Here is a 27,366-nt window from a genome sequence, read left to right as displayed (position 1 = left end):
ATTTATGCCCTACAAGGTTTTAACACTGCTGTTTCAAAAAAGATATATATACATATACATATATGACTATAAACTATGAAACCACTAAAAGCACAGCTTCTAGTCTGCATTGTCCCCAGGACCTGAAACAGACTGCACTCATTTACTTGAATTAATTCAGGATTATCTCAAAGTAAACAGCCTTTAGGTGTTTTGTTTTCCAGCACAGCAATTGAGTCCCAAGTGGCAGAAGCCTCACATCCATTTGATTCCCCAAAAGGAATGAATGAGAATAGTGGGAAATGTTGAGGAATAGGGAGAAATAAATCAGGAAGGCCAGCAAAAAAGGAAGGTAGTTCACAAGAATCTTATATTTGTTGGGCCACTTTCACCACCGCAATTTAATGAGTGTTGTTTCTATGACGGTGACAAATAGCCCTGAGAAACTTCAGGTTATGCTGTCACATGTTTGTATTTTGCACAGGAAAAGATTCCTTCCTCTTTCGCAGGATAAGCTACACTCTAGAAATATACATAAAAGCCCACAGCACAGCCACAATGCACACGAGGGGACAGCACACTGCAAAGCAAGATCTTCTCCTCTGATGGGAAAGAATATTAACTTTACCCTCCTCTCCTGATTCAGCCTGTGATACTGAAAGGGAGCACCCCAAATATCTGCTTGCTGCAACGTCCAAAGCCTGTGGCTACATGGAGCTGCTGGAGGAAAGCTGCAGTTCTGAAAGCAGCCATTTTCCAAGAGTCACTTGGGGGTAATGGCATGGAGAACCTTGGCTTTGTCCCAAGGTACATTTGTGAGAGCCCAGCCTTTCACTGGAAGGTTTTAAAACTATTTCAGCTTTTGCTTAATCTTTTCTTAAGAAAGTCCATACGACTGTAAACGAAGCATTATCTAAAGGTATCTAAAGGCCTTCTTTGGCAGAACCAAAGACTACAGAGAGCATTACCTGGAGAACAATGCTTATACTGAAAAATAATAACATGGTACAACTATGGAGTTGGTTGGTCAAACATTTGCAGTAGAATATACACCACCCATGTCTGTGTGAACACATATCCTTCATTTAGAAAACCCTTATTTGATTTTAAGGAGAAAAAAAAAGATGAAAATGTTGCTGGTCTGCATTGCTATGCGTATTAAAAATGTATCAGTGCCTCTTAATTCAGACGGTGTGCCATTAAAATAACAAGCAATGCCCAAACCCTGCTGACCAGAAAGAAAAACAGCAAAGTATAACGTTCTGGTTGTAATTTGGATCTTCCACACGCTGGAAACACCGGTGGTTATGTTCTACAAGGAAAAAATAGCACTCCTAACCAAAATAATTACATGGTCTTCAAACAAACTAACTAACAACAATAACAAAACCCACAAAAAAAACCCAACACCTGCTTTGTTCACCAGTGATGCTTTCACTCCCATATCAGCTAAGAACACTTTGGTCTCTTCAGTCAATATTTGAGAAGGTGTGAAACCGCCACCTTCTGTCTTCAATAATATGCTGCTTTTTGACACTATTCACACAACAGCCTTTTTCTATCTTTGGTTGTTTGGGTTTTTTTCCAAAAATTAAAGGGAAAACAAGGAGGTTGTTGCACTTGGACTCACCCTCATTTTTTGTGTCCTTTTGCTGGACTGAAAAGTTAAATAACAACTAAAAGTAACCTGCCTCTGTCACCATGTCAGGCAGGGCTTTGTGGATGACTCAGGCTCCAGCTATTCTTGCCCTTGATTGCAGTCACGAAACATTTTATGAGGATGTTCAACTCTCTGCCAGGCAAATGACAACCTGACATACAGAGCAACATTGTGTGGAAAAGGGAAGTTGTGTATCTGCTAACAACAGCAGCAATCTTTAACTCAAGACTTAACAGGTGAAAAGCTTTGCAAGGCATTTCCTTATTCCAGACCCAACACCACTGCACGCAGGTTTGTACAGCACAGAGCAGTCAAATATACACAATCTTTCCTGTATGAAGGAAAGTTGCTAACTTCTCATGCTCCTCGCCTACAAGACCTGATGTCCCAGGGAGGCTCTGGTGCCATTTCCTTGCCCCATGCAAGCTGCATTCCCACAGCTGAGCTCTGTCTGTGCTCTGCTTGACTGGGAAACCTCTCCAACCTGACTTTCCCTGGAGAACATTCCAGCAGCAGAACTTTGAGATTTACAATGGAATTCAGAGATACAAAGAAGCTGGCTGAAATACAGAAGAACTGTTGAAAGGAAGGGGTTGAACGCTTAACCACAGAACTATTAATTGCTTAATTTAGAGTATGTTGGCAGCTTCAGCTGAACAGAGCGATCAGGTTAAGCAGTTATTCCTCTCCACTCCCCCTTTTCCTCTCCTTCTGCTCTCAGATACTGACTGGCAGCAAGGCAAGAGATACTGGGGAATAACAAAAAGAAGGAGAAGAAAACAAAATAGCTCTGTTTTATTTGGCAAGCACCAGAACTCACTGGGTGTGCTCTGTGACTAAGCACCAAGCAAAGCCCTGCAGGGGACAGAATAGGCAGCAGTAAAGCCAGTTCCTGCATTCCAGTCTGCTTCGGGCAGGACCTATGCTCAGGATTTCTCCAATGGGGCAGCTCCGGGCATGCTCAGAGACAGAGCTCTGTGCCTGGGGAATGCAAACTGCAACAAGATGAGCTCGGCCACCTCCAGCACTGGGCAGCCATAGAGTGAAGGCTCTTTGGGCTGTGATTTCAGCTCAGATTCCAGCTGAACCCCACTTTAAGAACCAAAACAGTTGAGTGGATGCTTTACTGCACCTCCTCCTGCACAGCACAGTGTTTGCTGGGTATGCTGTGTATATTTATACTGTGTATAAACAAGTGAATATCAGCTGATCCTTTCACTGTAAAACCAGACAGCAGATTCAATAACCCATATGGTTGGAGTCTCAATAGGTTCCTTTGGTCCCACGCTGCCCCAGCAGGGCCATTACTGGTGCCTATGGCCATGCCCGGGTGGCCTGTGGGGATCTTTAAGGGCATTTCCTAAGCCCTAATGTGGAATTAAAACAGCGCCGCTATTCCGTAGCTCACCATAATGAGGATCAGGGGACACTCCAGGCCTATGGGAGGCTCTTGGCTCAGGAGAGCTCAAGTGTCCCTGTGTAGGCCCAGAGCAGCCTGCAGGCCTTTAGGGCCCCAATGGCTCCTGGTGTGGGATAGCCCTGCCTTATAACCTCCCAGAGCTAATGGTGGCCATGAGGGAGCTGCAGCTTCAGGTCTGGGTTAGCTGAGACCTCTCCTCTAAGCAAGGGCTGGGGGAGCTGAGCTTCTGCAGCATGGAGAAGGGAAAGCTCAAGGGAGACTGCATTGTGGCCTTCCAGGACCTGAGGGGAGCTTAGGAACTGGAAGAGAGCAACTCTTTACTCATTCTGATGTTAATAGCACAAGGAGGAATGGCTTTAAACTAAAAAAGGGGAGGTTTATCTTTCCTCAGAGGGCAGTGAGGTGCTGGCATAGTGTTAATTCAAATAGTTATTGGAAATACCTTTAAAAAATGTGTGTTAAATAGTGATGCTAAAGGAATAAACAAAGGAGAGAAATGGGGAGTGTTATCTTTAGGTGCTTTTGTGTGTTTGGTTAGATATTTCACATGGAAACAGAGGTCTCTGCTATGTACACAGTGCCTCCTTCATGACACATGCAGGCTGGGGCAGCTGTCTTCTATATCACAAGGGCAAAGGTTTCAGAAGCATCTAAGTGCCCATCAGTCTGAGATATGGCAGACTCCATTTACAGAGGTTTCAACAGGGTGAGCCACTGGCTGGTGTTTCAACTTGTAAAATCACCATGAAGAAAGGAAAAGGAGGTGTTCAAAACAAGATCCTTGAACTGTGTGCTAAAATCTGCCACAGATCTTGAAAAATGGGATAAAATAACCACAGGTAATTACTATATTGAACACTGAAAAAGACACAGTGCTCAGCAGGGCTTTTGCTTTATCCTCATCATAAATTACGCAGCCTGCCCACAGATAAAGTAAGTGTATCACACACATATTCATGATTCCTTACAGTAAATGAAGATGGAAAAATCAAGGCTGTTATGGGGATCTTGAAAAGTTCAGATTACAAAGTACAGTAATAAATTATCAGTAACCATAGATAAGCACTTATCAATGCTGCAAAAGTTGTATTTCATATGCAAAATCTTTATGTTGGTCTGTGAACTGCTTCTGTTACATGGCCTGTAGGAGAGTACAATAGGATCAGGTAGCTGCCATGAATATTTTACACCAAACTTTAGTATGTTTCAGCTTACAAGCACTATTAAATATTCAGTGGCTGAAAAGAAAGTTCTCCTTAAGCCCTTGTCATTCACATTTGGGACTTCATGCTACCAGCTGCAATACATGGATGGCTTTTTTCTTCATTTTGACCGTTTTTTTAAGCTTTGCTTGTGATGATGGGGAGCTGCAACTTCCACAGCACAAGGACTGTCAAAATGGAGTTCACTGCAGAAGAAAACAGAATCTGACAAACTGTCCAGCAGGTATTTGGGGAAAATATACCAGAGATCATGCTTTGCTGTCACATATAGCTCAACAATAAATGTAGCCAGACATTAATTGTGCTGAATGCTAGAGAGGCCCTTAGATAATGAATTAGTCTTGCAGCAATTCATATAATAAAGGGAAGTAGGCTTAATCAGCTACTATAGAGCATTCAATATTATTATGAGATTCACATATCCAAGGGCTTCCTTTCTGTGTTAAAGTAGCACTGAAGCCAGGCAATATTTTCAAATGAGGCACAGTTCATTTTGCTGATCTTGATGTTATCGTATAAATAAAAAACACACTTTATTTAAACAGTAGAGGCACTAACTCTATCTAATGTACATAATAAAGCCACATTCTATTAGAAAAAATGATGATATGCTTTTGGATTTGTTTTTCACAGGCTTTTTCTGTCCTGAAGGAGGCACCACGCCAGTTCCATGTCCCCGAGGCACTTTCCGTTCCGAAGGAGCAGCACTGACACCACACAGCTGCTTGGCTTGCCCAGTGGATTTCTTTAATCCCATGCCTGGCCAAAAAGCATGCCTCCCATGCGGCTCAGAGGCAGCACAGCCCATAGAAGGACAAGAAACATGCATCTGTCTTGGGAAAGGCCAGGTGTTCCAGGTACATGGGCAGTTCTGTAGCAGCTGTTCAGTCCTAATGGTGACTGCTATTACTTCAGACTTTGGTCTTTATTCTTTTTACCTCTGCCCTAATGCAGGATAGCTTCTCTTGCACTAACATCCTTTAGTCCTGCATCTCATTTCTATATACATACATTCTCAGGACTGAAATTAGCATAGCAGATCTGCACATGTACTGAGTTTTAGGGCTACATCCATCCTTTGTGGGAAGGTAAGGATGATCTGAGTGGACCCAAAGGCTTCCTCTGACCTCAGCCAATTAAGGCGTGATGCTTAATGTAGCAAGGTACATAGCAATATCTGCATTAGGTTTCTAAAAACTGTTTTTTTCTTGCAGGCTCGTGATGCTCACTGCACTTGTCCTCCAGGTTATCAGAGCTCACTGGATGGCAGAAGACACTGTATCAGAAGAGCATATGATATTTGTCGAGATTCAACCTCCCGCAATCAGGAAGGACAGTGTCTAACCAAGAAAGAATGGACTCACTATTGCTCAGAAAAGGTGTAGTGTTTTTCCATCAGTCAAATCCAAGATCCATGCAAAACCCACCATAAAAGCAAACTCCCTATCTCTTCCTTTGTTAGGTACAGGCAACACGAGAACCAAACTTTATTAGCGTTTTCACAGGAGGTTTTAACTCTTCTTCAAACTGAAATAAGAAGCCAAACAGGAATCCCAGATTTCCATCCTCACTTAAGGAGGATGGGTCATTATTTGTCATTCAAGCTGCTATTTTATTCCTTTTTCCTCCTGCAGGTTTGTAGTACTCCCAGGGATTATCAAGGCTACGACAAGGTTCTTGGCCTCTGCATCTGTCAAACTGACCGTCTGGAGAACATCTGTGATTCTCAGTGTAGGAGGCAACAAAGAGAAACCCTGCAAATCAGCTGTGCAGAGGAAAATCCTCAGCTTTTTATCACATACAGAAATGGAAGCAAGGTAAAGGCTACTGTTATTTTCAAAATCTACCTATTTTTTGCTGAACATTCTAGACTTTGAGTAATCATTTTATCAAACATCATCTTTTTATTATTATTATTATTATTATTATTATTATTATTATTATTATTATTATTATTATTATTATTATTATTAATTCCTTAGAGCAGTACAGAAAACAACAAACAAAAGCCCCAGGCACTAGTCTGTTATACACATAGCATATTTTTTGTACCTGGCCTTGCATTGCAACAGTGTGAAAAACTCACATACTTTTTCTGAGTTCTTTTCCTATTAGGCTGCCATTCTCTTAGAAGAATTAAGAACAGTTCTACTAGGATCATATTTCCCTTTAAAAGATGTCTGCTCTTCAGAACAAAGCAAATACTCCCATCCAGCATACATCGTGAAAGCAAGTGGTAAGGAAACGGATAACAAAAGTGATTGTGTTAGCTGGGTATAGAGATAGGTTACTAAATAGGTATCAAATGGCTTTTATAAATAACTGGCCTTTCCTTCTAGTTTTTAACACAAACAACAAGAAATTTTGATACTCATATCCTGGCAGGATGAAGTAATGCTGAGTCAATACTCAGTCCTAAAACATTGATCTGAGTTCAATACATTTTGAGTGTTCCAGGAACAGACAGATACTCAGAGATTCCCTCCCACTCTCATTTTCTAAGCAGAGATTCATGTCAAAGGGCTCCCTTCTCACAATCCTTTGTCTGTATAGATTTTCTTTTGGGCTTCAGATTTTAAAGCGAATTTATCGAGTAGAATTAGAAGGAGTCAAGCATTCTTTTTTTAGGTATTCTAGAATTTATCTGTGAGCCAAAAGCACTTTTTATACAACTACATGAAAATTTAACAATAACAGTAGGATACCGTCGTTTCCTTATGGTACCTTGACACAGTTTCAATGACCACAGCCAAGTTAAACCAGTTGCTGCTTAAGGAACAGGTCTTGCAACACCAAACAAACCCTAAAGCCTTTGGAAAAGGCCCAAGTGTTTTAAAGCACTGCCCTAGAATAAGATAAATGAACTGAAAAACATGTAACTTGGTTTGAGGCATTGTAAACTTAACTTGTGGAGTTTGGTGAGAAGAAAAACTAAAGCCCAACTTGTTGAAAATCAGAAGTAATTGATATTTTTTATATTGCTTAAGGGAGAGGATTTTTAGGAGTGTACAATCCTGACCCACAGCTATTTCACAACTTTATCATGCTGAACAAGGCTTCATCGCTTCACAAAAACAGGTCTTCCTCCCCAGCAGCTCCAGGTAAGTTCTCACATTTGGATACAAAGCAGATATTTAAATACAGTTTCACTAAGGTTTAATTGGGCTTCAACCATCTCCAGTACCGAACTAAATAGGAAATAGAAACCAACAGACCTTACCATCTTCAGGCCCAGGAGGAAATACTGGGGCTGAGCTCTCTTCCATTTCTCTCACATCTTTCTTTTGGTTTGATCCACTCTTTTGGTTCAGTCTGCAATTCTGATTTACACCATCATCTGCGTAGCCTTTGGCATTTCAGAGTGCTTTAATTCTACTTGCATTCTTCTTGGAGAGCAGGACTTTAGTTCCTCTGTGCCTCCAGAGTTTTCCTCAAATCCATAGCCAAGACAAATTCGACTTAAGAGCTGTTGCAAAAAAGATAAGAAAATGCAGTACAAAATTATCCAGTGTCAGGAAGATGCCAGTGGCATTGTTGTCTTGACAGTATACCTTACTCTGGAAGCCAGATTTGTGTCTATAAAGCTTAGTCATAAAAGCAAATAGGAAATACTGTATCCTGCAGCAGTTCTGTATGTGGAAGATCATTGGTAATGATCCAAACATAATGATCCAAACCTGTGCTTTTACAGTTAATTCTGACCATGAAGAACCCAGATCTTCCCTGGTGCAAAGCCTGAGACCTTCAACCTCCACATCAAAAAATATATTTAGTGGTATCTTAAATCCTACCACATGCATTAATGCTAATGTTACCATTGTGTTCATTGTCTCCAAGGAGCATTACCCAGTTTATGATGTGTAAGTACAAACCCTGAATGTAGAACTTAGCTAATGCATTTTTAGGTGAGCTACAGAGAAGATGGCTGAAGTTTTCACTTTTCTTAACGTAGAACTCAGAGGAAACATGACTTGGAAGAGTAGAAATCTCATTATTAAGTGTCCTTCAATGTCTTTTTGGCAGAAAAGACATCATGGCACAGTTGGAAACTGCATGTAAGACATCAGGAAAGCAATATTCTTTATTATATTATTATATTATTATATAATAAGCAAAACCAAATACATACATGCTGTTCCTGTTGCCCTGCTGGTGCTGTTTCTGACCCATTAAAAGGCAGACCTGTCTTAATACTTCTGAAGGTTGACTTCTTACTGGCTAAGGCCTTATATTCCCTCTCAATCATCCTAATTTCTTTTCCCTTTCTATAATCACTAAGCTAAGGTTTAGGTTTTGGCAAACTAATCCAAATAGAAACAAGCATATTCTAGTGCGCTGCAAACCTTAGGAGCTCTGCCTTTGCTGCTTTTGTTTCTGTGGGCAGTTCTGGAGAATTCTTCCCCTGTGACCTATTTTCATCTCTGGCGTTCATGCAGCTTGAAAGCAAAGAAGTAACAAAAAGGACAGGTAATGGATTACAACACTCTGCATGTGAGTTCCATGTTGACATTTGTGGTGTTGAAACACTTACAAGGGGTCCCAGTGGCTATTTCTACACTTCTAAATATCCATTCTGCTTAGGGTTAATTCCAGCTGCGTTACATACATCAGTTTGGGGAGAGTGGGTTAGAGCAGCCTCCAACACAGTGCCACTGTGTGGATAATTAGAGGTTCAGCACCTAAACTCTAGCTAATCCTCAGATATTTAGTGCTGTAGATGAATCCTAAGCAGCAACCAAAGCTTGATAAGTAAACCTACATATGTGTACACACACACACTCCAGTGACAAGAACAGACTCTTCTGCTTTTGCTCCTAGGAACAACTTGTACAACACAAACCCCGAATTTGACTGGGGGGACTTTCGAAGACTTGCAGAGGAAATAAGAGCTGTTTCCCAAACCTTCCTCTTCTTCCTTTTCCAGTTCCAGCACCCTGGTACCTATGTGTTACAGCTGAGCAGCAATCAGCACAAAAAAATGGTGTGTATTGAGGAAGGCTGTCTTTGCATTTGCAATATCCCCCTTAGCAAAGCATTTGAATGCTCCAAATGATGGTTTGGAATTGAAAGGAAATGTTAAAGATACGAGTGAGCATCTTTTCATTTTTTACATGCCATACTGCAGAGGTTAATACAGCAATACATGTGGGTGATTCCATGCATGAACATTACATATGAGTGCAAAGTGGTACAACTGCTGCAAAAGTTTGACTCGGTGTCATAGCCAAAATAACACTTCAGATTTAAATCTCTATGCATACTTAAATAATTTGCAATGACAGTGACTGGCATTTTTACTTATGTTCATGAAGTACATTAGGGTCATGCCACTTGGAGGACAGTGTTATGAAGAGGGGCCATTCTTCCCCACAACTCCCAGATATGCTGTGCAGGTGGGCATTGCAAGAAGACAAGAACTCCTATTGAAACCAGACTGGACAGCCATTATTGGAGTAATCACGGGACTTCTCACATTGCTTATTACCTGCGTGTTGTTGACAGTGAGTAACAGTTTAATAAGATCTCTTCTTCAAAGATATTATAAGATCTTGTGCATTGAACCCACTAGCCACCTGTTTCTTCAGGCATCTCCTATAAACCTGAAAATTTTGGCTCAAACTTATGTTTTATGTATGGGGTAAAATCATCCCTATGAATTTATTGAGCCCAACTGACACCCCAGGATGTTTACCTGATACACAGGGCACTTGGAGACACTTAAGGTACAGGTGAATTTCATTCCTATTCTCTGGTTCTAGATCTGACCACAGAATGAAATTCTCCACTGTATGCATATCTTCAGGAAGGACAGATGAGATGACAGTTAAATCCCCCCCAGGCAGCCATTTTTTTATGCTTGTAGTGTGTCCTGAAATCAACAGGCAACCAGATTACTGAAGGAATGATAGAAAATGGGATTTAATCATCCAGCATAATTCCTTCCCTTTGGTTTCAGCCTCTATCTGCTTAGATTAGTAATTTTTCTGCCTTAGAACAGACTACACCCTGATGAGATACTTAGAAAACAGATCCTTGGGGTCTTTGCCTAACAGGCAGTGGTGCATCCTGCTTGTTGAGTGACTGACGTGTGAATCACAAAATAGAGCTTGTCACAGTAAGAAAAGGAACTTACTTGTTCATTTTTTGTTGTGTCTTGCAGCTTCTTTGTCAGGGACTTAGCTGGTCACAGAAGGGCACTGCCTGCCCTCCATTTCGAAGGCAGCAGCTGAAATACAGTCTGGACAGATATTCCTCTATTATACCAACAGTCTTTCCCATCAAAAAATATCACCCCTGGCTGCAGAACAAAGGTAGCATGGATGCTGACTCTTGCAGCGCTGGCGGAACAGGTCAGATAACAAAAAGCTAAATAACAGTGGTGCTGCCTGGTTTCTTGCATATATGGAGCCAGGATCCCATGTCTAGCAATGTGCACTGGCCCAGATTTATTGATTGGCATAAAGTCTTTGTTCAGAAAACAGTCACGGAGTGAAAACCACTAATGAATGAATATTTGTGTTTCAGCCTGCTCCCTGAAAAAGGGTGGTGTTTGGGAACCTGAAGAACAGATAGACCTCGAGTCCTTTAACACCAGTGTTTTCTTTGAACTTTTGCTGAGGCAGTCACGGTCAGTCACAGCCAACCTGGGCCATTTCAAAGAAGAGGTAAAGTGTACTTTGGGGCTGCTCATACAGAAAGAGCCTAAACAAGTAACTTTGCTGCTTCCCATTATCTATTTTGTATGTATTTTCTTTCAACTTTAATGTTTCTAGAACTTGAAACACTGACATGTATCCATATTCTTAAACACACTGTTTGTACCATGTAATACAGTGTAAAGCATAGTGACCTTAAGGCAGAACACTTTGATTTTCTTATGAGTCTGCTCTGCACATCTCCCAGCCCCAGTTTTTAATCTGGAAAATAGAAGTAATACAGATTATTTGGTCAAACATTTGAGAACCGTAGATTAAATTGAGGAGAAGTTAATATAAGTGAATATGTGGTGACACAGATGTGGAGTCTCGCTCTGTTATTTGAATTTCAGAATAGTCTCACAGGTGAAATCAATGGGATGGCATTTCACTGACCTTCAATAACTGATGGATCTGTCTGAAATGCTCATCTCATGCATTTTTGGCTTAGGGGACAGCAGAGGGAGCTGCATTGCAGCACGCAGTTAGCAGATGAGTAGTGTGGGGAGGTCGTCGTGCTGTAACCTCAGGAATGCTAGCATGAAAATGGTTTGTATTGAGGACTCAGGCACTGCCATGTACTTCTGTTACATAAAAAGTAACTGATGTTATAGAGAACCTTTACTGCCTTCATATTTTCGCTTACAGTCCTCCTTTCTTTTTTCTTGCCTCAGGTAAAAACTGTATATCGCAAGCTTACAAGTGAAATATCAGCACTGAGAAACCTTTGGGTTATGACACTAAATATCCCAGAAGAGATGGACTCTTACAAGAGCACAATGACGGAGAATTATTTAAAAGCAAAACAGCAGGTAGAGCTCAGTTCAGCACCATTTACACATGGAATAGCAAATGACATCTGCAGCACTACCATTTCATATACGTGCTCCAATTCAAATGAATAGATGAAAATTGTTTGTAATTTCTGATTTTTGTTATTTTAATAAAAGGCAGAAAAATTAGAATTTCTGTTTACATTCAGATAAAGCAAGAGAAGGCATGTTTGGATCTTATATCCCACCTAGGCAGAAGAAGAGATGCAGCACAGGAAGCAGTTGGCTGCGGAATATGAGGAAGGTGTGAACAAACAGATGCAGTTACTGCAGCATGATCTGAAATGCCAGGAGGAGCATTATGTCACGTTCAATTCCACCCTGCGAGAAGCAGTGAGGTTGGCAGAGATGCTGACAAATAAGATGGCTTGTAAAAGAAGCCAAACCACTTGGTCCCAGCCAGACTGTACAAGGTAATAAATGTACTGAAACCTTCTGCTAACACTTTGTATTTGCTGGCTGGAAGCACCTGTGTCAGGTGATTGGGTTGGCTTGTATTTGGAAGGGATCATTTAACAGAGATTATGAACAGCTGTTGTAAATCTCAAACAGAGCCATAGAGTGAAAAGACCCCCATCTGAATCTAGAGGACAACAATCCTTTGAGGGTGTTTTTTTTCCACTGACAAATGATTTCTACTGTGATGTTATGCCAGTTAAGGTAAATTGGTATTTCTAATGCAGCAGCCAAAGCAAATACTCATAGAGCTCTCTAAGTGCTGAAGTGCAGAGATCGTTTGTATGTCCTTCCAAGCTCTTCCTAGACTGCTCCTTTGAAATTATTTTACCTAAACTTCATGTGGCAAGTAACCATCTTTTAAATTCCAGCCTGTTAGCCCAGATAGATGCTGCAAGCAACAGGATGTCAAACTTAATAACAACAGAGAGCCACCGCCTCAAAGCATGGGGAGTGCTGGGTGAAGGAACAGGAGCTCACCTTCTTAACAAAGCTAAAACCAGGATCCTTACCAAACAGGAGCTTGTGGGTAACTACAGCTTCTAGAAATTCTTTTCAGTATGATGCTATTAAGCGTAGGCTGGAAGGTGCACATATGCTCCTTTTGATGCTTTCATAAGCAGGTGGACGATAACAGGCTGCTGTTTCCTTCCTCCCCTACTGTGCATTGCTTTTAGACCCAAATGGCAGTGCCCGAGCACCTGATATCGTCTCTGTGGATCCTGTCACTGGGCTGTTAACTCCCAGCCCACACTGTGCCATGATGCTGAGCAGCCAGTGCTCTGGGCCAGTACCCAGCAACCATTTCCTGCATCCAGGCACAGGGAAGGTGCTTCATGTAGCTGGCAACATCGGTTATGATCCCATCAGATCTGGGCTGGTCTGCACTGTTGATTCTGCTTCAGGTAAGAGCTACTATGAAATAATCAAGTAGTTCAGTCACTTATTTGTGGAATACAGTTCTAGTGGTGTAAAAGAAAGAAAAAAGCCAACAGGAAACACCTTGGTGTACTTGCATGTATTTTAACCTTAACAAAATCAAAAGCTAAAGAAAAGCTGAGAAAACTTAGTAGCATGATGCTAGAAGATATTTCACTTCATCTAAACACAAGAATCAATGTGAATAAGATGTAGTAGATGTTACAAGGCTTATATACAGTAAAATATTGAAGTATTCTTTATTTCTGACATATTTCTGTCTGTCTGCTCTTTAAACCATAAAAACCACTATATGCCTCACTCCAAGGAAAAGGCCAAAGTACAAATTAAGTCTAAAAACAAACAAACAGCAAAACAACCATAAAGCTGGTATAGAGGGCTTACAGTCATTCATTTAACTCTGGGCCTAAGCATTGCAAGCCTTTAGTATGAGCACTCTCTGAAAGCTCCATACACTCTATTCTGAGTTCTAATGCCTCCTTGTCTTTAGTGTTAGCATAACCATGCTGAATTTCTTTTGGTTCTACATGTAGGTGAGCGTCAGAAGCCTGAAGTGCCCATATTTCCCTACGTTCCTTACCCAGTTTGTCCTGACACTGGCCAACCCGTGAAGACAAAACTTCCAGTCCTGTGTCCTGAAAAAATCTTTGGTCTTGGAGGACTCATGGCAGATCCAGTGACAGAAATAGAAGTCCCAGTGCTTGGGGTTACGATCCATCCTCGCACTGGGCAAAAGCTGGCTGTCGGTGGGATGTACCTCAACCCCATCACCAGCACATTGACACCACTGGAGATCGGGGCTCCTATGATAGAGCCAGAGGGAGGCAAGATTGTTCCGATCCTTGGGGTTGGTTTGGATGGTAAAACTGGTAGGTGAATTCTTTATGAACTGGTAAATGAGGTATGCACCGTACATTTAATCTGCCCTTAACTCACTGACTACAGGCATGGAACAGAGGGAACCTAAAGCCACCACTTTCACCTTCCACCTTTGCCTTGTCCTGTCAGGACAACTCTACACCTTAGCTTTTACTGAAAGAAATCTATCTCTTTTCTGTGGTTGTATTTTATCACTATAAAATTTAGTAAAACTGCTGAAACTATGAGAGTCATTTGAGATACTACATTAATAAATACGGCTATGACACTGAAGTTGATTTGGACTAGATGATCAATCTTATTTGGACTAGGTGATCATTTGAGGTCCCTTCCAATCCCTGACATCTTTGGTTTGACTCAAAGATGTTCCAGTTGCTCTGTTAAAATAATAAAAGCAGCAAAGAAATACATAATTTAGGGGCTGAGGTGGACGAAGTTCTAGACTTTTTAAAAGCATTTTCACATACATGTATTCTTTATAATTCACTGTAGAAGATACAGAGAAAAAGGAATTGGAATCTTAATCTTCTAAAGTAGAAGCTGGGATACTTCTTATAAAAACATTTTATGATGTTTTACATTTTCATGTTTTACAATGCAAGTTATTTTATAATCAGCATCACAAATGTTTCTGTTTTGTTTTATTAAGCCTATTTCTACTTCTTTTTTCTGAATGGAAAGACCAGACCACCATGACCAGCTGCCAGGTGATACCAGGAGATGTCCTGACTCTTTATTTCCTGTTTCTCCATTACAGGAGAAGTTGTACCTCTAGGTGGGCTGACAGATCCTTCTGGAAACCTGATGCTTCTTGGAGATTCCTTCATTGAGCCTCTGAGTGGGAAAATTGCCCGAATACATGGAGCTCACCTGCAGCAAGGCAAGGTGCTGCCCCACGGTGGCAGTTACCAAGCAGTGCTGGAAGCTGAGTGGCTGCTGTCCCAAAGTCGGGTGGTGGATGCTCTAAAGAAACTTAAGGCATCAGTTTTGGAAGATACCTGTCTAGCAGCAGACAGATTGGCAGTGCTGAAGGCTTCAGTAGAAGATATGAAGAAGTCTTTCACTGCTAGATTTTACCATGCAATGCACTGCCTGCAAAGCCTCAAGAAAAAACAAGAAATAGCTTCAGATTTCAAGAGTAATGGGGGGAATCTGGGTAGGTATACAGCAGTTTGTTTTAAAGAGTAAAGAGGTGGGATTATAATTATGGCTACAGTAATGAACGCATTTCCATCAAAGGATTTGGCCAAAATATTAACTGTTAAAACCTTTGGAAGGTTTTAGTCAAAATGGCCATTCTTGAGCAAATCATAGGCTTATAGAATGGCATGGGTTGGAAGGGATCCCAAGGATCATCAAGTTCCTACCCCCCACCACAAATACCATGATGAGCTCTACCAACATTATTTGGAAGCTGAAGCAGAAGGAACAGCATCCATCCTGCATTTGTCAGCCTCTGAAGGTCTTTCCATCACAAAACATCCATCTAATATTTTATGTTTCTCATCTTCTCTTGTGGGGAACAAACTAGGTATGATCAAATATCCTGGCACAGAGATGTGGATCCCTGCAGTGTTTGGAATGAAAATCCCAGATCCCGGTGGGTCCAGTTTGATGGTGCCGATTCTGGGAATAGACTTTGACTGCAATAGCAGGCAGCCTTCCCCACTCGCAGGGACCATGGAAGATGGAAATGGAAAAGGTAGAATGGGAAACTGAATTTGATTATTTTAACAGTAAAGAGAAATGGACTTCTCTGTCATCACCTGTATTCACATTACTTTCAGAGCCAAGAAATCACTCTACCAGAACAGATCAGTTAATGTCTCAGCAATTAATGGAAAATAACAGTGGTGCTGACATTCAAAACAAGCAGAACCAGAAAAATGGTGAATAGGAACTAAGGCTGAGACCAAATCATGCTGCAGCTTTCAGCCATTAAAAAAAATGATGATTAGGGTTGCAGCTGGAACAGTTGTATTCATGATGTGCATTCTGAGGATTATACCTGATCTTTCTTTACCCGCAGGCCTCGTCCCTATCGCTATTGGTGCCAGGACCATAAGTCCAATTACAGGTGAAGTTGGGCCTGTTATCGGTGCTCAGACCCACCCCCGGACACACAACGTAATTCCTATAGTTCAGTCCTTCAGAGCTTTACCAAGAGCCACGGATTCAGAGCTGGTAATTACTGCTCCAGGTCTGATAACTTTGGAAAACTCTTTGCTTATGATTTTCCACGGCTGTTGGGCAATTTCACCTCTTCCTATGTCCCACGAATAATATTTTCTTATAGCACAAGATGAACTGAAATATACATATGTCATTTTACTTGCCTCTTTTTTTCATTATCCATTTTTTTCTCTCTTCTATCTGTATCTTCTGCTGCTGCACTTCATACCTCCTCTTCTATGTCCTGTCCTAACATTACATTATAACTTAATGTAGGAGTTATAACATGCACAGATTCAGGACTGCAAATTTCTCATCTCCTGTGACAGCGTATTTGGATATGTGCTGCTGTAGAAAGTGCTGAATGAAGATTTCATAAGTAAGGTTCAATTAAGTTTGTAATCTTTCACCTTCCTGCAAATGTAAGCTATTTTTTTCTCTCATTGCATTTCAGCTGGACCTCCTAGAGAAGGAAATAAATTCAAGGCAAATATACTGGCACTGCAGAACAAAAAAGGAAGAAGGGCTCCTTAAGGAACTGAGTTCTCTATTTCTTCATGTCCTTGATGCTGCAAAAGAGGGAAAGGTACAGAAGGTATGTGCATTGTTTTTGCAGCTGGCTGTAAAGCTCTTTATGAAGGACTGCCCACAAGCATCCAACTGAAGGATCGCTGATGCTGCACCCAGGATGGTGCTGATCTGAATTCATACTACTTACCTTCTCAACATGGTGCAAATCCAAAGTGTGAGCTGATGTGTGTCTGCTTCACTGCAGCCTTTCCCACCTTAGGAGTTTGCTGTGTAGTCTCATAGCAGAGCAGGCACCAGTTAAAACTCAGAATGAGTCTATACACGGGAGGGATGACACTATTCTTAGTGGTATCAAAAACAGGTGAACTGCTTTCAAGGTCCACACAATAAAGTAGAATTTTTCAAAGGCTCGGACAAAGCTGTGATCAAATTAGACAATCTCTTGCTTTCATCTGTCAGAGGAAAGAGCTTCACAAGAAGTCACTATTGTACAAGTTTACAACTGAAATTGTTTTATCTGAAATGCTCTCTCCCATTCCTTACAGATAAAATGCCAGGGAGAAGTGAAAGACATTGAGGAAATGTGTCATTTTCTTGAAGTATCCTCTCTGCAAGAAGCTGAGAGAAGAGCTTCAAAGTATTTCAGCAGCCAGCTGGGCACTGCACTACCCTTACTGTTCAAAGGTATAAAGTGTTAGCTAGAAACAGAAAAGAGGGGAAGCAGGGTGTGTGGTGTTTGCTCCTTCCCAGCATGTCAGCTTCAACTTCAGAAACTACTCATGTCCTCATGAAGCAGGACAAGACACACATAGGATCTGGTTATTTGGGCTGTTCTAAAAGATAAAGAGCAGAGATGTAGTGAAGCATATTTAGGAAGCATATTCTTTCAGGTTTGCTCTGTGAATTTCCATTATCAGATGGGCACTGCTGCTAATATTTGCTCCTTACAGCTGACAGAGATGAAAAAGAACAGGAAATACAGGTTCTGCTGGAGATCAGAAGGGCACTAGAAAAGCTGATGCAGTTCGTTAAGAAGATCCAAGAAGAAGAAAAGAGAATATATGTGCAGCTGACACAGAGGGAGAAGCAAAGGGGATGCACGTCAAGTACAGGAACAGAAACCAATGTGATGCTCAGACAGGTGAGGTCACTGCTGGGTTAGGCTGGTCAGAGAACTTGTTAACCTTTGAGAAGCACAGAGGTATTGCACCGCGGGGTCACGCTGTCCCATTTCCTCCATTATCTCTCTTAAATCCTCCATTTTGAACTATTAGCTTTAGGGTGGAGTTTTAGGCCCTTCCTGTCATCAGCTGTAAGTTTCATGACTGTACTGTGTTGACTACCCAGACGCCAGTGCCATGTAGCTGTCACGTTAGCTCTGTAGCCTCTGTATGCAACAGAAAATGAAAGCTGGGACTTGCAGTACTCTTATTTGTATCATTTCTTCCAGGTTATACTGGCTCTTGCCTCTGAATTTCAGCAATGCATGCTGAAACAACAAGCTAATGTGGAGACTGCATACACCAAGCTGGAATTTTTGAGGGACTTGTCAGGTATCCAGACCCAGCAGGCAAAGGTACTGACCTCATTCCCAGGCCAATGAAAAGCAGTCATGCTACTTACTTTCTAGCAAAAGCACGAGCAATTGCCATGTTCTGAGAATAATCCCTGAAAGTGCAAAAATGATTTTCAAATACGCTTGAGTAAAAAAGCCCACAAGTTCCCCCCTCTTAAAGGGACCTTTCACCTCCCATCCCTTGACCTATAGTGTCTCACAAATTGCAGACCTACATCCTCTTCACAGGAGAGTCAGTGAGTCTTTCCATTGAGTCAATGCTTTTCATATTGACTGGATTCCATATTCTATTTTGGACTTCTTACATTAAAAAGTATAAAATTAACAGTCTTCCCTAACCTTCTTCCCTTTTCTCTGTCCTGCTCTTCCATCCCCCTGAGACAATAACCATTAACTGAATTTCAGCTAATTAATATAATTGAGGTAGAATGTAGAATGTAGAACAGAAAGCTTTTTATTACATGTACGACACTTATGAATGGATTCCGGAGAAGCTGAGGATATTAAATACAGGTAATGCAGCTCAAATCATTTGTCTTACAACATCTACAGCAGCTTGAAGGATGTAGAAAGATCAGAGTTTGGTGCTCTGAGACTGTAACCATTGTAAAAGGCTTTAAGCCGCTGAGACAGGCTTCTAGTAGAGTCTTATTGAGTCACCAGTCATTCTGCATGGGAGTCTGAACCAACACTGTGAGGTTTAAACCAGAAGGCAAAGAATACCAGGATGCTTTTCCAATGAGATTTTTAACCTGTGTAAAACACAAGTTGTATGTATTGTCTTGTGATGTTTCAGATGCTTTTCTGTGGGTCACAACACTGTTTTGAAAACTATGAGACAGCCAGATACTATGGCAGCAGTGAGATCTCACACAGTACATGCAAGGCCATCCATCACAGTGTGATCCCACTGCTCAAGTCTATGGTTCAGATGCTGGAGGAAGATGGCAGAAGTTATTTATCATCTAAGACACCTGGTAAGAGAGGAGCTAAAGGTACTGTCAGTTACCTTATTTTACACTGGCCTTTAAAAACATACTGGAACATTTCAACTTTAAAAGACTAGAAAGAGATTCTCCCGTCTGGCAGCTAGAACTTAGAATTCAGCTGTCAGATACTTCAGTGAATCTGTGCTAAAGTAACAGTAATTTCACCGCTGCTTTTACCATTTTTCTATCACTTCTAGAAAGCCTTGGTGATTTTAACTAAATCAGGAAGCCTATAGAATAGAATGACACAAGTCATCACTTTTCTAGGCCTTATTTGAAACATCCAGGAAGAATGAAGTTTTGGGGGTTGCCTAGGAACACTGAGCTCTGCACGACTCTAGAAAGAACTTCAAGAACCAAAGCTTCATCAGCAGCTTTGGTTTTATATTGAAGAATGACAAAAACGTTAGGAAGGGAGCAATGCAGTGTATTGGGCACTTGAAACAAAGTGAATTAGTCTAATAAAATTCTGTTGTTCTTTGTAGAAACAGCAGGTTCTTCTCAGAGTAAACAAGATGCCTTCTCGAGTCAAGAAGGAGAACTAATAGTAGTGGATTCTGCAGCCCTATCCACAAGGGAGTTTGTTGTATATCAGTATGGCATCTCTTTCCTGCAGTTTCTCAGACTTCACATTGATGTAAGTTTTGAAGATGCTGGTATTTAGCAATCAGTTACCCAACAATTCCTTCAGCCAACAAGCTGCAAAGCATCTGCCAACTGTGAAGTAAAATCAAGTTGAAAATGACCCATCTGACAACAGCAGGAGGTGGAATTTGTGTTTTCTCCACACTGATGTAGGACTGTTTTGTGAACAAATTATTGTTGCCCAAGATCCTTGGTCAGTTCTTGTCTTTGCTGTGTAATCCATTCTGTGCACATCACCCAGTCCTTGCATTACTTAATCCTTGCATTCTTTTCTAACTTGGAGCAAGGCATTCCTTGTTTTCATTTTACAGTTTGTAGCACATTGAGGCTTCATTCAAGGTAGACCATCCAGGGTCTTTCATAGAAATGTAAAACAAATAATTATGAAAGTAGTGATGCCTACAGTCAGAGCTCTGGGACAAGAGCACACCTTAATTTATTTCATTAGAAAACTGGCAAGATGAATTGCTGCAATATAAGGGTTTCTTAAGCAATTCCCTATTCCTTGTGGTATGTTGGCTCCCTGCACCCACTGCAAATCAAAGCTAACATTTAAATGAATTTATATCCCATTGACCCCTCTTACATTGCAGGTATGATGTGTACACACAGTTTTTACCAAAGCAATTTGCCTTCTCTTTGCAGGCTCCAGAAGTTAACCTGTGTGTTGCCTCCAGTATACCCCTCTGTAACAACACAGGCAATGCCTTTGGGAACTCCTTCTTTTATCAGGTTTGTCAGCTTCACATCTAACCAGTCTATGTAACATATCCATTAAGTTACAGACCTAGGAAGTGACCTGCAGGAAGGTTTCCTGGTTTCAAGTCATTACATGTTTGATATAAACATAAGACCCTCAAATGTTAATGGCATGCTCTGGATTTCTCTGAATGTGAACTTTAGAGCACTCTAGAATGCAGAGATTTAATAAGCATTTAATGGGAGGGTCATACTTAGAGCATATTATTAAGTCAGCTGTAGTTACTCAGCCTCAGGTTCAAATTACACCAGGTTTTCAGTAGGTCACCTATATAGAAGTGAGTAGTTCATTGGCATTTTATTTTCTATGACCAGATAACACAAAATAGTCAAGTTTTATATTTCTAATGGTGAAACACTAGATAGAAAAGTTTCCCAAAGTTTGCAATAAGCAGAGATACAACTGTCTGGAAACATAATGTGAGAATGCTTTAGATTTCACACATAGAAAAGCGTTCTAAATGAAGTCTTACAATGCTGCAGCCTTTATTATACAGATATTCCCTAATATTCTCTAAACGGACTCTTTTAACTTCCCTAAAATTGAAACCAAAGCACCAGAGGAGTTATATCTCTCCAGCTGACCATTGGCTGTTCAAACTCAGCTCTGGCTGTTTGTTCTGTTTCAGACCTCAAAGAACAAACTGTTCATTCTGAGGCATTGTCTGGATTCTGCTGGAAGTTTCCTCCTGCTCCTCGTGCATTGCTTTGCTCACATCACTGCTGCTGACTTCAACCAAGACACCAACCCAACCTTCCTGAGGCATTTTTATCAGGTACCTCTGTGTGCTGCAAATGTAATTACATTACAGCAATGTTGGGAAAAATGCACTTCTCAGTACAATGCAGCCCTTTCCATTCAGCCTTCAGTGCACTTCAGTATTGCAGGAGGTGCACAGTCATCTCATTTTCCTCAAAGATTCACTGTGCACAAAGTGATTTTAAGCCCCTGCCAAAACCTGCCTTTTGTAAATGGTGGTTGTCAAGAACAGTCTTCATTACCTGGGGGCCAACACAAATGGGCTTCTGCTGGTGCTAGGCACCACTTTCTCATCCTGCTTCTATCCTGAACAGCTGCATGTTAACCACAGTACCAAGCATATTTGTGGGCTACATCAAATACTTATGAGACCAATAACATTTTAGGGGTGATTTTTGAGATAAAATATGCTTCCACAAGTAATATTAGGTTATTAAGACAAGTTGTTTGACTTGCTCTACCCCTCATCCATACTACACTGATCATACCCTCTGATCAGTGGGTAGTTTTAAGTGTCATGTTCAACTGCTTCCATGTATTCCAAACTGTTTCTCTCTCTTTCTAGGCACTAAAGACTTGCCTTGGTGAGATGTTCTCTCTCAGACTCCAGCTATCAGCAGTTCTCCAAGGTAATAAATCCCCTGGGATATCTCAGATGTTGCTGAAGGAAGAGCCATTATCCAAGGAAGAAATAAATCTCATCTCCCAACTTTTTGAGGTGAAAGTGAGAAACCTCATAGAAATTGAAGCCCTTGAGAAGATACAAAGAAAGACCGAGTCCTGGTCTGGTTGAAATCTCACCATCCTTTTTTTCCTTACTTTGTTACAAAATGGCAATTAAAAGCTGCTTATAGATATCTGGGCTCCCACATCTGCAGCTATTGGTTCATATAAATCACTAGGACAGCATAAAAAGCAGTGCTGTTAGAAACATATGTAAAGAGTCTATTAAAGGCTTTTAAAGTTAACACTGACCAGCTCTCTGTGTTTGAGGAACCACTCAATGTCAGCTTGTTTGGGAAGAGAAAAAAGCATTTCCTTCATGCCCTTTAGGCGGCTATAAAATTGACAGCTTTGGATGGAGGATGTGATTTGCGATGGTGTATTACCAGCTGTACTTGAATACAGAACAAACCACAACACTTCTTCATTGTGACCTCACTTTACACTACAAAGCCCAATCTCCACAACCTGCTATTCCCAGGCAGGTTGTATGAAGGGCAGGTCAGATCTGCTGCCTGAGTATGTCAGAAAGATGGATTACTTCTCTCTCAGCTATCACCACCTTTTGAATAACAGCAGTTAAAGCTCAGTGAAATTAGTCTAACTTGCTCTTGTGAAAAGCCTACTGCTGTCACAGCAGCATTTCTACTGACTGACTTTAAGCACTCCATGTCTTTAGCTCAGAAGAGGAAATCTGCACTTACTCATCGCCCTCAGAACTTGAGTTTTAATGATCCTCAGAAGACATTGTGGTGAATTGGTTCTCAGTGGACCATCTGCTTTTGTCCTCAGGCTTCACACGGAAATACTGTAGTCATTTTATTAGGCAAAATCATGAATCAAAGTGTGAAAGACACAGAACACTTCTTATTCATTGGTCATCACCTCTTCTGCCCACTGCAGCCTCTGGTGTAGATAAAGGTAACAAGTAGGAAGACACACTATACAAGATTCTAACTTTAAATTATGTCATGACCCACCCAGTATCCTCACATTGTTGTTGCATCATTCAACATCAAGTATTTAACAGTGAGATGTGGGTGCATTATTGCTGCTTTACAAGTTATGCACTCATTCTGTTATCTCAGAACTGCTGCATAAAGCATCCACATCTTCATCACCCAACACCAAAATGCTCATTTAGATCTCAGTAGGAAAGAAAAAACAGATTAAAATAGATGGATTACGCTGCTGGAGGACAAAGCTCAGTTATCAAAGCTGCAAGAATTAGTTGGAAACACTGCTGCTTGCTCTCAGTGATGAAGAAGCCTCCCACCTCACATCCTTGACCTCATTAGTTACCACCATCCACACTATTTGAAAGGTAAGATAGGATCTGATTGAGTAACTGTGGCCTAATACCTTCCCCCCCCCGTTAAACACCAACTATAGGGTTACCTAAAATTTACACTATGATTTTAATCATTTGGTTGACTTTGTTTATACAGTTTAGCCCTCAAGGCTTGAAATTGCTCCTGGTCATCTTCTTTTACAGAGCCTCTCTTTCAGGATTACAAAAGTCATTTTCATCACTGCTTATTAGGTAGCAAGATGGAGACTACAGCAAGTAGAAACACCTGCAGCAAGCAGCCACGTGTACCTCACGAGCTATTAGGTTTTGACAACAAGCTTGTTGAGCATTAAGCAGCAAGACAAGCTTCTGCCATTGCTTGTTACCCTCATGGCCCAGTTTAAGGAGCAGGAGACGCTGTAGTAGGATTCAAATCAGTAGGAAGAAAGTCAGAACAAAGCCATTGTGTTGAGTGGCTGCCAGTACTGAGTTAAATAAAGGATCCTAGAGCACAGTTTGGAAGGCCAGCAGCATCCCAACAAGCCCTTTCTTCCTGGAAGTGTAGTCCCCATCCCTCCAGAGCTTTGGCTGAGTAAAAAGACAGCTAAAGTGACTCAGCGTGGTACAGAAAAAGCTTCCTGGGGGACACAGCACTGCAGAACAGCAGAATAGACACCCTGATAAATACTCAATCCTTCGAGAAGGTGATATGATGCCTGCTGTGCTGCTACACCGCCATCTATCCATCCCTCTCCTGGCTTCTTCTGACAGGTGAGCTGTGGCCTAGGAGCCAACTGGAGCCACAGGATCATCCCTCACAGCTGTACAGAGCAGAGCTACACACCTTTGCTCCCAGTGCAGCTGAGCAGTGCCCTGCTGCCCTTGTTACCTCAGCCAGAAGGAAGCAGATATCCACTCATCCTCAACCCTAAGGGTGTATTTATTTATTATCAATCTTCCTTGACTCATGTTTTGACTAAATACCTCTATTTAAACTCCCTTCAGGCACCAAGAGGTGATTGGACAGCTTTTAAAAAGAAAACATGATTAGATTTATTGATATATATGCATTTCCTCTTTAGTTTACAAAAAGCATCTCACGTTAATTTTCAGTCTTGTTAACATTGTTAAAATATTAAAACGTTATTTAAAAGCCCCAAGTTTCAATAGTACAGAGTGAGAGGATAAGGAACAGACAGTAAGTAAAGCTCTCTTTTCATTAAGCTCTGTAGCACCTTCATCCCACAGCACAGCTCAGTGTTAGAGGCTGTCAGAGCAGGGACAGCCATGGATCTACCGCTTGGTATTGATCCAATGGTATCTATCAACACGTGGTCCTGTGAAAGCAACAGTTGGCCTGAAGGCTTTGTAAGCCCTGTGCTGGGCATAGGATGAGCCACTCATGTGTGTCTTCCTATGAAGATACTGGGACCAGGACTGTACGGGTGTCTTGCAGTAGTCAAACTAGACAGCAAGAAATGAGACAGCATTAAAGATGCGTTTGGGCAAGAAAAGGGAGATTAGTCTGACCAATTAGTCTATTGCACCTTCATGAAGGAGCATCCAGGACAGATGGTGGCTCTCACCAAAAGGGACAGGCCATCATGTATTTACCTGATAGACACTGTTAGGATTGCTGACAGTAGGGATAGCTTTCGGTTCCCTGCTGAAGCTCTCCTCATCCGAAGAGGTGCCAGAAGGATAATCTAGAGCTGCTCTGTCAACAGCATAGTTGATCTGCTGCGAAAGCTCTGGGTTCTCCTCTCCTTCAAAGTGAGCAACCGTGAACGGCCGGTTCTTCTCTCCATACCTGGAAGCAAATGTGTTTGTGCCACTCAGCTCAGGACCAGCGCTGTAGACACTACTCACCTCACACCACCAAGGAAGCACAACCAGCCTCCAATAACAGGCCTGGTGAGGATGAGGTTCCCACAGAACCCAACAGATTATGGCATCAGACGCAAGTTTAACTCACCTGCAACACACTTCAAAGGGGTCAACCCACAGCGTCATCTCTTTTGGCAACCCAAGCTTGTTGAAGTCCACATTACTCTCCACACAAGCTTGTTCCAGCAGTGGATCTCTTGCCTGATGCTTGTTTATCCTTATACACCTAGGTAAGAACAGAAGTGCAGGTGGAACTTAAGACTTCGCTTTACAAGCTCTACTCCAAGAAATAGGATAAAGTTCACCATATTTCATCTTGATGGTAGTGCAAGTTCTCATTTGTAGAGGCTATCAGAAAGTTAGCCAGCAACTCAACTATTCTTAGAAGCTTAATTTATTTATTATAGGAGTCAGTTTAAGACCACTCAAGAAGCCAGGCCCTCTCCCCTTCACCCAAGGGCCCTCCTACCTGAAGGCCTGTCCTCGGGATGGGTTGTCCAGGTACCAGTGATTCTTGTACTTCTCAAACAGCAACGTTGTCAGCTTAGCTGCAAATCTCTCTACTTTGTGCTTGCTCAGCTTGTCTTCCCTTTTTATCAGCCTTGTGATGAAGAAGACCGTAGCAGCAATTTCATCCTTCATCTTAAATCCAAGTGCTTTAACTGCTGGAGATTTAACAGCATTAAGGTGCTATCAAGTTCTAAGGAGGGACGTTAAAACCCACATCACATAAAGCTTAAATAACCTAAACTACTAAAGAAGTGGTTACTTCAGTTCAGGGTATGACACCAGTTGAACACCTTCCTAAAAGCACTCACACTGCACTCATTGAAATGTAAAAGATTACAAGGTGTTACTCCTTAACCAGCATTTAGCACTACAAACACCCAGCAACACTCACAGTTACTTCAAAGACCACAAACATTACCTTCTCAGACCAAAGTTGTTGAGAACCTGAGGTATAGCTCATGAATAGCTCCAGAAACCACAGAAGAAACAGTTTTAGTGCTACAAAAACCTATAAAGCTTTTACTTGCTATTTTTCTTTTTTTAATTAAAAGAGAAGAAAAATCATAGGAAACCTCCTCCCAAAAACACCCAACACTGCCTTCACCATCACACCACTGCAGCTTGCTCAGCCTTTATATACAGGTGGCCCTGAGGGCTGTAATGGCATTCAGGTGTGCTCCATTAGTAGATCAGCATGTGGGGCTTCAGGATACTCCCACTCTAGGTGGTTTACATCCCAGTATCAGGTTTGTTTAATGGATTTTCACTTCCATCAGCCTGATGGATAAACACCAGTTCAGTACTGAGGTGAGTAAATGGAATAAGTTGTCACAAACTCATTTCACTGCTGTTATTGGGTTTTGTGCTGCAATGCTCCTTTCCCTGTGAAGGTTGGTGCACACAGGGAGGTGGTGGAGTCACCAACCCTGGAGATGTTCTGGTTTGGGTTTAGTTTGGATGTTGTGCTGAGGGATGTGGGTTGGTGGGAGCTATTGGTGATGTGTGGGTGGTTGGGCTGCCTGATCTTGGAGGTCTTTTCCAACCCTGGTGATTCTGTGATCCATGACTGGATTTATTGTAGTTATCAATGTTCATGTTTTGTTCATGAATTTGTGCCACCAACACCGGGTATCAGAAAGCTTTCAAACAGAATGACAAGGTGAAAAGAGCTGTGTTTGAGCAGGTTCTTCATTGGGTCGCAGGTGATGCAGCCAAGCAATCTGAGCTCTCCCAGGGCTGGTTGTGCTCTGAGGAATGCATCCATCGATGGGTTTGCAGAAGACTTGTTCAGACAGGCCCTTAGAGCTGGGAAATTCCATGATAAAAGAAGTGACCGGATTGCACAAAGGACAGTCAGAGAGCCCTGAATGGCCACAACACCTTCGTGCACTGAGTTCATTGTTCCCATAGCTCACAAGTACTGTAAGCAGCAAACAAGC

The 27,366-nt window shown here is 41.6% G+C and overlaps 2 protein-coding genes across 3 annotated transcripts; one reads left to right on the top strand and one right to left on the bottom strand.

Annotated features, from left to right (window-relative positions):
• Nucleotides 1–3,012: 3,012 nt before the first annotated feature.
• LOC107324315 (uncharacterized) lies at nucleotides 3,013–22,484 on the top strand. Its single transcript, XM_015884253.3, has 28 exons — nucleotides 3,013–4,505; nucleotides 4,916–5,139; nucleotides 5,497–5,661; nucleotides 5,917–6,099; nucleotides 6,398–6,518; nucleotides 7,270–7,383; nucleotides 7,974–8,142; nucleotides 9,101–9,263; nucleotides 9,595–9,783; nucleotides 10,443–10,632; nucleotides 10,808–10,947; nucleotides 11,652–11,789; nucleotides 12,003–12,223; nucleotides 12,638–12,795; nucleotides 12,944–13,171; nucleotides 13,739–14,074; nucleotides 14,842–15,240; nucleotides 15,616–15,786; nucleotides 16,114–16,268; nucleotides 16,711–16,851; nucleotides 17,333–17,471; nucleotides 17,738–17,928; nucleotides 18,238–18,363; nucleotides 19,160–19,340; nucleotides 19,838–19,989; nucleotides 20,643–20,729; nucleotides 21,386–21,532; nucleotides 22,082–22,484. The coding sequence occupies exons 1-28, from the start codon at nucleotides 4,235–4,237 to the stop codon at nucleotides 22,307–22,309; spliced, it is 5,127 nt and encodes a 1,708-aa protein (XP_015739739.2). The 5' UTR covers nucleotides 3,013–4,234; the 3' UTR covers nucleotides 22,310–22,484.
• Nucleotides 22,485–22,531: 47 nt separating this feature from the next.
• BTG4 (BTG anti-proliferation factor 4) lies at nucleotides 22,532–27,087 on the bottom strand. 2 transcript variants are annotated; one of them, XM_015884063.3, is made up of 5 exons: nucleotides 26,346–27,087; nucleotides 25,887–26,082; nucleotides 25,506–25,643; nucleotides 25,145–25,340; nucleotides 22,532–24,994 (listed from the first exon to the last, which is right to left on the bottom strand). In XM_015884063.3, exons 2-5 carry the CDS (start codon nucleotides 26,057–26,059, stop codon nucleotides 24,824–24,826), a joined length of 678 nt encoding a protein of 225 aa, XP_015739549.1. In that variant the 5' UTR covers nucleotides 26,060–26,082; nucleotides 26,346–27,087; the 3' UTR covers nucleotides 22,532–24,823. The 2 variants fall into 2 exon arrangements, with proteins under 2 accessions (XP_015739549.1, XP_015739550.1); XM_015884064.3 differs by having other exon boundaries at nucleotides 25,887–26,079.
• Between the last annotated feature and the right edge of the window lie 279 nt (nucleotides 27,088–27,366).

The sequence above is a fragment of the Coturnix japonica genome, chromosome 34 (genome assembly GCF_054131305.1).
Source record: "Coturnix japonica strain WE chromosome 34, WE-NBRP24, whole genome shotgun sequence".
NCBI lineage: Eukaryota > Metazoa > Chordata > Aves > Galliformes > Phasianidae > Coturnix > Coturnix japonica.
The sequence above is the reverse complement of the archived record's forward strand: the minus strand, read 5'-3'. Positions and strand labels throughout refer to the sequence as shown.

Excerpts from the sequence above, each read along its gene's own strand:
- LOC107324315 (XM_015884253.3), top strand. The coding sequence starts at position 4,235 with ATGAATATTTTACACCAAACTTTAGTATGTTTCAGCTTACAAGCACTA. Across the intron at positions 9,784-10,442 it reads TTACCTGCGTGTTGTTGACA|CTTCTTTGTCAGGGACTTAG; the intron begins GTGAGTAACAGT and ends TGTGTCTTGCAG. Across the intron at positions 14,075-14,841 it reads TGGTTTGGATGGTAAAACTG|GAGAAGTTGTACCTCTAGGT; the intron begins GTAGGTGAATTC and ends TCTCCATTACAG.
- BTG4 (XM_015884063.3), bottom strand. The coding sequence starts at position 26,059 with ATGAAGGATGAAATTGCTGCTACGGTCTTCTTCATCACAAGGCTGATA. Across the intron at positions 25,341-25,505 it reads CCCTTTGAAGTGTGTTGCAG|GTATGGAGAGAAGAACCGGC; the intron begins GTGAGTTAAACT and ends ATTTGCTTCCAG. Across the intron at positions 24,995-25,144 it reads ATCCTAACAGTGTCTATCAG|TTTGACTACTGCAAGACACC; the intron begins GTAAATACATGA and ends CTTGCTGTCTAG.